General features: G+C 34.5%; 1 protein-coding gene across 2 annotated transcripts; it reads right to left on the bottom strand.

Moving 5' to 3' along the window:
• Positions 1-5,532: 5,532 nt before the first annotated feature.
• Positions 5,533-8,639, bottom strand: LOC122311600. Of its 2 annotated transcripts, XM_043126207.1 has the most exons (4): positions 8,449-8,639; positions 6,377-7,697; positions 6,241-6,279; positions 5,533-6,139 (listed from the first exon to the last, which is right to left on the bottom strand). In XM_043126207.1, exon 2 carries the CDS (start codon positions 7,623-7,625, stop codon positions 7,188-7,190), a length of 438 nt encoding a protein of 145 aa, XP_042982141.1. In that variant the 5' UTR covers positions 7,626-7,697; positions 8,449-8,639; the 3' UTR covers positions 5,533-6,139; positions 6,241-6,279; positions 6,377-7,187. The 2 variants fall into 2 exon arrangements, with proteins under 2 accessions (XP_042982141.1, XP_042982140.1); XM_043126206.1 differs by having other exon boundaries at positions 6,241-7,697.
• Positions 8,640-9,309: the final 670 nt, after the last annotated feature.

The raw sequence follows: 9,309 nt of genomic DNA, 5'->3' as shown, positions 1-9,309 counted from the left end.
TTTTTTTTTACACCCCTACTTTTATTGGGGCCTCCAAAGCCTTCCTAATAGTTCACTCTTGTGATTGGAAATTAAACAAAACTTGAGAATCTTTTTGTTTAATTACCAATCACTATCCACAAAATGTATCGTAAAAAACATATGATTCAAATTTTGGACAGATGTTTATGTATCGGTCATGAGGCAAGCTCACTGACCTCTCAATTGGTTTCTCAATAATTCTCTATATACATTGTATAGTTTAATAATATCTTTTCCCACAAACTGAATATGCTTGGAACCCTTGACCCTCCACAAACTGAAAGGGTGCCTCATCTATTATGACCATACAAGCTAAGTGTCTCATACACTCCTCCGGATTATTCTTTGTATACACCTTGAATCTTCTCCCACCCCCACCCCCACCACACTACTCCCATCTACCTTTAAAGTCAAATATCTAGTCTAGATTGACTACTTTTTTATAAAAACTTCTAATTGAACTCTTTTTGCATTGTTCTTTTAAGTGGACCTTTAATTGGGATATATCACGAATTTTGTAGTGCCATACACCTTACCATAATGGTTACACTTAGCTTGGGGTCATTTGGATCACCACCCTATAATTTGATGAAGTGAGTCCACACAGTAGAAGCTTGTTTCTTCTTTGGTAGGCCATAGGTGGTGTAAAGGTAGGGGTTGGTCTAGAGGTACTGGTATGGGTAAAGGTAGGGGAGCTAGCGCTAATGCGAAGGATTGGACTTGACTCACTATCCATTCCTGTTGACTCACAAATACTTGACATGATGAAAAAACTATACAACAAATAAAATCATACAATCATGAACATCACATATGTTTCAAAATTGAAATCTCAAATCATATTTGGTTAGGGTTTCAATTAAATTGAAACCCTAACATAATTTAAGGTTTCAGATTTAAACCTCAAATTAACATTCATACAATACAATCACAATCCATTCTCCAATACACACAAATCATAATCTAGTCTCCACAGCACACAAATCACAATCTCAACCTCCAGATCCAGTAATTAATCACATCTTCCATAGTCTAATCCATTGAAAAACTAAAAAAAGTTTCTAGAAGGGTTTCAGATTTCAAGATACTTACAAAGGTTGAGAACTTGAGAGAAGTGCTTGAAGATGGTGTAGAATGCAGACTTGATAGAAACGGGCAATGGAGAGAGAGAGAGAGAGAGAGAGAGAGAGAGAGAGAGAGAGAGGGCTACGAGATTAGAAAAGAGAGTAAGAGAGGGTAGCATAGGAGAGTTTTGGTTTTACAAGGATTATTAAAACAATGATGTTTGGGGGATAGCCAAAACGGCATCATTTTAAAATATATATAATTATATATACATGGGCAGATAGGGGAAAGATGGGGGCAGGTGTGGGCCTAGCCTGCCCCCGCTGCTTGCAAAGATGTAGGCCGATACCCCTGCCCTCATTTGATGAACGAGGCCCCCTCCCCTTCCAAACGAGGGTCGGATGGTTGTGGTCAGGCTAGTGGTAGGCTCCAACTTCAACGAACTCAAATTCCTCAACTGCAAACTCCAACTCCAATAAGAGTCGAAGTCCAAAAACAACTTTGATTCTGCTTTGCTTGGTTAATGTCGAAATGGAGCCAAAGTTCCCATTTGGTCCTTTGGAGTTAGGTTTTTTCTTTCCCAAATTACACTTTCCCAACATCCAAACAAAGATTTGATGCGAAGTTGAGAAGGCTCCGCTCGTATCTGCACACCTGCCACCCTATGCCTAGACAACAATAAGAGCAAAAATCAGGATGACGATTAACAAAGACAAGCATGAGAGACTCAAAGAAAGAGAGAGCATGTGAGGCAGAGAGAGAGAGAGAAAAGTTAGAACAAATATTCAACAAAGTGGAGGAAGAGAGAGAGAGAGGGGGAGAGAAAAAAACATGGATGTCGGCTAAGGAGAATTAAATGTGTAGGGCTTTAGCTAAAAGGAATTAGATGAATGTATATAAGAGGAGAAAATGGTATCGTTTTAAGATTTTCATAAAAACTTTATAAAATAAAAATTTGAATGAATCTGGTCATGTGGGGGATCAATAGGTTTACAAAACATTGTCCCAACCATTAGGCCACTCAACCATCTATTAGTTATATTGCATTATAAAATATATTAATTATAACTATCTGAGTCAGTAGTCCAGAGTCTAGTTCAAATCCAAATTCTGACTCTATGTTCAACTCCGACTATTTTTCACCCTTCAACTCTAACTCCGACTCCAAACTTTGATTTTTTCGACTTCGACAAAGTAGAAGAAGGTGTCAGATAGGGGTATAACCGATTCGATTCGTTCCAATTTTGGACAAAATTTAGGACCGAACTGGTATACACTGGTTTTGCATTTTTCAAAACCGATTACGTACCGATTACCCTCCTAAACCGACACTCCGATTTTACTGGTTTTCGGTCTGGTTCGATCCGGTTTTAATGTATTATATTATATATTATATAATATAGTATATAATACTATAGTGATAATATATTGTAGTATATTATAATATATATTATAATTATATTATAGACTATGATGATATATTATAATATAGAATATAGTAATATATTATAGTATATTATAATATATAGTGATATGGTAATAGTATAACTATTAATACAATAAATAAAATGATATAAGATTTTAAAATTTAATATTATATTAATTAGTAATTTATCATATAGTACAAAACTATTTTATATATAGTTATATATTATATACAAATATTATATACAATATAAAAAATTAAAATATATATATAAACCGGTTCGGTTTGGTCTAGTCCAATTTTAGAAAAATAAAATTGGAACCAGACCGATTTTGAACGGTTTTAAGAAAAATAAAATCGGTACCAGACCGAACCAAATTCGGGACCGGACCGATCCCACCGGTTTGGTCAACTGGTTTACCGATTTATCGGTTTTTTTTTTACACCCCTAGTGTCAGATTAAGTCAGAGTTATGGAGTTTTTGCTTAACCCTAATAAAACCTTCAAATTACAATTACATTAAAGGCTTATTTGAGAATACAATTATTTTCAGGTATTCTCAGATATTTTACTTTCTAAAATATCACTTAAACACAAAACATTTTTCAATTTCAAATCTTTAACTTTTTATCTAATTATTATCTAATCATTACAACTTTTTCAAATTCTCAAACAAAACACAAAACTCTATACAGTTTTTCCAAATTTCCAAATAAAAATAATATTAAAAAGTTATATTCAAACAATTTTTTAACTTTATAATATTTTTATTCAACTTTTTATCTCTTCTTTTTCAAAACCAAGTAAAGCATCTTAGCTTAAATTATTTTATTGCTATTCATTAACCATTTTTCTAATATTCATACATATTTTAAAATATTCTTAATATCCATACGAGTCTTAAAGCCCTTTTAACATACAATTACATTAAACTCTTCAATGACAAACCTTTGAAGGGTTTTATTACACTCAGGAAAGTCAAGAGCAAGGTTTGCCGCTTTGTGGGTGATAATAATAATAATAATAATAATAATAATGAGAATAAAACCCTTCTCAACTCCGTCTAGTAGGGAAGACACTTTCCAATCCACTTCCTGGCCCCATCCTGCACATGCAAGTACTCCCATCCGGAAGCTAGGTTGACAGATGGATTTGCAACCCATTCGAAATCCATCAAACAACCCAAATCCACAAATCTATTCACTATATCTATAGATCCATCCACCAAATTCACATATCAAACATGAACTAAACAAATCCAACAAAAATAATAGCTTAAAAAAAATAAATAAATAAAACATCTAAGTAGACCACAACCACACCGTGGTCTGAGCAAAGAACCATGTGCATGAATAGATGTGGTTCTACATAGAGACACACGGGCATGCCATGGCTTGTGGGTTTGAGTAGAAAACCATGGCCAATTATGATTGTTGGTCGAAGCACCATGACTGGGGCCAAGTATCTCATGGAGAACTACCTTGAAGAAGAAAAAGTGGAGGAAAATAGAATAGGAAGAAGAGGAAGAAAAGAAAAAGAGGAGGAAGAGATGAAGATGACAGGCTAGGCCAACGACAAAGGAGGAGATGAAGAAGACTAGGTTCAGGGAGAGGGATTGAGAGAGGAGAAAAATAAAGAAATGAGAAAATTAAATATATTTTTTTTTATTTTACTTATATATACCACCATATGCAGGCAGGCAGGCAGGCAAGTGAGGCTACCCACCCTCACATGCTTTTTAATTTTTCACAAAATCCCACCCACCCAAGCCCATTCAAGGGTGGGCCAAATGTAAGAGCCCAGCCAGTAGGCCTATATAATGTCAATTGATCTCCAAATTAAAAGAATTATTGTTTAACATCCTAACTTCAAACATGAGGTGCAATATGTATTGTTCAAATTTTCAAAGATCGTATCAAATCATGCATAAATTAGTGACTAGGTATCAATTTTAATGATTGACAAGAGTAAGAATGACATCTCCTTGTAAGGGTGGGCAGCGGGTGCCCGTTACCAACTATCCCACCCTCGTCTACCCCACTCCACAGGGAGAATGCCCAGCAGGGACAATGTGCAGGATGACCCCAATGGGGCCCGCCCTGGCCACCCCCCCTCCCCAGCTCTGCACTGTATATATATAAAAAAAAAATTTATATTCATATATATATATATATATAAGTAAATATATTGTATATAGATATATACAATTTTTAAAGACTTGAAATCGTATTCAAGTTATTGAAATGTTGGATTAGGAGGCCAAAACAATCCAAAATATAACTCAAATGAGTTTAAATTCTTTTTGTATTTATAAGTTAAAATTTATAATTGAAATTATATTATAATTTGGATCTAAAAATATTCAAGCTAAAAATATTTTTTAATATTTTTAGACCTAATGGATTAGCCTAGGCAAGGGCGGAGCAAATGGCTTTTTCACCCTGCCCCCCAACTACACCCCAACACCCCCCTCCCCCGCACAGGGCGCCCCGCACCATGTGCATGGCACCATATCTCCTTGTGTCAATTTCACTAACATATTTTGGGATATTAATGGTTACTAGTACTAAATTTGATAATCTAAAATGTCGAGAATATTTTTGTCATCATTTTCCTCTGTTTTGTTTGGGTTAATGAATTACTGCTCTACTCAAAAAACATTCATTTGCTTTAGCTATCAAAATAATGAACATTTACTGCGCTTATTACCAGCATGCCAACCTGATTACCCAGAAATGAACATTTTAAACTAATACAATTTGTAAACTTCCAATAAAAGTTGGCTTCCTGTATACTTCAATTCCACGACTGTTAGAAGCTTTGTGACCAATTGAAATACATGATAAAGGACATTTTGACAAAATAAGCACCAACTCATGTACCAGCTGAAAATCTACAAACGACAAGCCTTCTAGTTCTCCTTTGTCTCTCCTTTTAGCAGTCCCCTGCTTGATTCATTCAGATTTCACTTCAAATGGGTAACTGAGGAGTGTGAAAGGCTAGTGGACAAATAGTCCATATTCACAAAAGCAACTTCAATATGAGTGTAAAAATGGGCATTGGAAGGGGGAGGAGGATGATTTACGAAGAAAACATCCCCACAACATCCCCACCGCTCTACTCTTGAATTGGAGCTACAAGTGCATCCTACAGTTTTTTCATCCTGCATCACGAATTATTCTGGAATTTCAAGTTCTATGGTGGGAGTGGCAGTACATGAAATCATTTCAAGCGGGTGAGTTTGTAAGTATAAGGTTAGAAATTGTACCGTCAACACTAGAAAAGAAAATAATGGCATGATCATTAGCCTAGCATGTAAAAGTGCTCGTCAAATCATCGAAAGCATAGCTATAAGACCTTGGACATGCCCTCCTAAAAATTGTCATATACAATGAATGTGGCATGTCTTTGGGTTGGCAAACTCTCCACTGCAACTGTACCAGTCCAACCTAAATGCCTCAAATGTCATTAACAATATTGGCTTTTAAGTCTGGTAGCTCAACCCCATATGATTCCACATTATACTTCCTTATCCACATGCTTGAATTGGTCAGACATGATACCATTGTCTTCAGTTCATCAGCATTACCTGGTTCAGTTTGTCTCCCATAAAAAGGGCAGGATTACCTGGATAGCAAAGGAATAATAATCATACAAGAAAAAAATACTAATTATCATCAGAACTTCTAAAACAGAAGAATCCATTTTCTTTAGTTCATCAGCATTACCTAGTGCAGTTTTGTCTCCAAGAAATAGGGCGCGATTCCCTACATGACATAGGAATAATAATCATACAAAAAATACTAGGTTTTATGACTCATGGAACTTTTAAAACAGAAAAATTGATCCATTGAAGCAACAAACATTTCTTAATCGCTCCGGTATGGTACACTCTTGAAACCTGCAAAATTAACAATCACTTCAGAATAAAAAAAAAGTGAAGCAAAAACTAACAAAAAGAACAAAAATGAAATATGGGGTATAAACCAGATCATTCCTCTGCAGGGCAAAGTAAGGCAACATAACTAAGTTAAGCTTTCGTAAATGATAAAAGGCAACATAACTAAGTTAAGCTTTCGTAAATGATAAAAGCATTCCACCAGAATACAGAATTTGAGAAACTTTGTAGATGGATCTACCAACTATAGAGAATTATTTATATCAGAGCGTCAATATAAAGGTAATCTCATAGTTAAATATAATACATCTGAATACAAATTAAGTTTCTACAATACAATTTACTAAAAGAAGAAGAACCACTAAAAAGTAATCATAGAAAGGTAGGAAAAAAGTCAAATATAAGTACACCACAAGAATCATCACAGCAATTTCGAAGCAAAACCATGATTCAAGTCTCAAAAAAGACTTGAAAGCTGCCTCTAGCCATTATAGTTCAAATCTCCAACCAGCAGAAAAAGAAACAAAATTCATTTTAAGTTAAACAAGTGAACAGAGGCTGTTTGACATCCCTATTCAATAGTGAAAGTACTGAAAGAGCTAAATTGCATTAAATCAGACTAGATATATATAAAGTTCCGTAGGACACATCTGATCCATCATTGAGCTACGCAAATTAGATTCTATTGTCCGTAACTGTCTCATGAAAAGAGAAGAAACAATTTGAAGGAAAATGATTAAGCAAAATGATAGAAGTCTTGTCAGTTATATTATAAATCTAGCTCAAATCCATGCCATCTCCAACTTGGCTGCAGATTGGCCTGACAGCAGAGAAGGACTTCTCAAAAGGAGAAGGATGGAACCGTGCATCCCGTCTACGCTTAAAAGCACAGCTATCAGTGGGGGAACTCTCTTCCTCAGGCTTCCTCCGGACGCCTCTAACTGCCTGTTGCTCCATGGGTGTAAGGGGGAAAATTTGCCCACTTGCTCTGCAAAGGGAGCTATGATTATCGTACAAAATTCTCTGGTTACAGTTTTTGTCACATATGTGAGTCAGTCCTGTTAGTTTGCACCGGTACATATTTCCAAAAACATGTTCATTTTCACATTTCCAGTCACATTTGTGGACTGATACTGGCCCGTCTCGGCCTAGCATGGTTGACAGAAAAATAACTTTTGTGGGTCCAACCACCATAGATTTGCCATATACCTCCATCACTTTCCACGAATCGACTTGTTAAGTTCAAATTTATAGATTCCAAAATCCAACACCTCTGTGCCAAACACTCTGCAGAGCCCACCAAAATGGAAAACTCGTCAAATTTGTTGATGTGAAGGGATACATTACAATACCAAGCTCTCTGCACGAAAATCTATCTAAGGTGGTCTTTCTCTCCATCTCATATCAATCATAACAAATACCAGTATAACTAAAATATATATCCATCTCATACAGTAATCTCCCATAAAAACAGGATAGCTGCTCTAAAGCATTTACCCACATCTATTTCTTTTTGGAAAAAAAAAGGGGGGGGGGGGGGGGGGGGGGAGGCATCTTGCCATCTACCCACATCCATATTCTTTTGTTCTCCCTAAAATTTTCCTCAGATTTAATTAGCTATTATTAAGCTACAGAAGAAAATATAAGGAAAACGGCACAAAATACTTCACAAAATTTCACAAATTTACAAATTTTCTCTTGCATTTAAATATTTCAAACAATTAATAACTTAAATATGTCATAAAATTACATCTTTTCATCAATGAATCACCATGTTCAGGTAAAAGTAATTTTAGCAATAGATCTTAGCAACTGTCAACTGAAAATATCTTAGCGATAAAATGCAACAACCGACAAATGGGTCGTAAGTTTCTATGAATTGGGATAAAACTAGGATATTTTATTCCCAGAAAACCATGAAATCAAATCAAAACCACACCCACTAACTGAAAAAAATAAAATAACTTTTCAAAGAAAAATAATAGCCAAAACACAGAGACAAAATTATCTTTACAACAATAAACGAATCAAAACTCACTTGGTTGTCGTTCCAAACTTCCAACGGTGAAGCAGGCAAGCCTCCTCAGAACCTGTCAAGAAAAAAATAACGAAAGAATAGAAAGGAAACCTAACTATAAGACACGCACTCTTTCTCTATCTCAATTGTGCCTGACTTTAAGGAAGCTATAGGGGAGAGAAAAATGCGTAAAGGGCGCCAATGCGTAAAATGCGTAAACAATCTATTTATAGAGATTGTGGGTCAGGCTGGATGGGTTCGTTGGGAAAGATAGACAGATAGAATGCACGTGATATTTCGCGAGTTTCTAGACGTTAAGGGCTGAAAAATATAAAAATTAAAAAGGGTCGTGTTTAGAAAATAAGATAATTTCAGATGTTTTATAAATAATAATAAAAAAAATAATAAAAATATATTAAATAATAATAAATAGTAATATAAAATTATAAAAAAATAATAATAAAATAAAAAATAATAGCAAAATATTCTTTAAAATAAAATATTTCACTACCAAAACCAGACTTCTAATTAATCGAATCGAACCGAATTGGTTAGTGTAAAATCGATTTAGTCTAAGGCCAATTTTAATTTTGCAAAACCAATTTAAAATCGATTCAATTCTAGATTTATTGTTTATAAGACCATATTACATCTGAGCGAACCAAACTAGTTTATATATATAATTTTTTTTATTTTTTTATTAGTATTCTTTGTAACGGTTCTGTTCGATGCCTCATTTCATAGAAAACCTCAAAGCGGTTTTATATAAATTTTTTATTTTATTATATATTATATACTAAATTACTAATTAATATAATATCAAATTTTAAAATCTTATTATTCATATCTAATAATATAATAACATAAAATTAATATAACATT

The sequence above is a fragment of the Carya illinoinensis genome, chromosome 5 (assembly GCF_018687715.1).
Source record: "Carya illinoinensis cultivar Pawnee chromosome 5, C.illinoinensisPawnee_v1, whole genome shotgun sequence".
NCBI lineage: Eukaryota > Viridiplantae > Streptophyta > Magnoliopsida > Fagales > Juglandaceae > Carya > Carya illinoinensis.
This window is presented reverse-complemented; position numbering and strand designations above follow the sequence as displayed.

What these genes read in the sequence shown, in the direction of transcription:
- LOC122311600 (XM_043126206.1), bottom strand. Translation starts at nt 7,625, where the DNA reads ATGGAGGTATATGGCAAATCTATGGTGGTTGGACCCACAAAAGTTATT.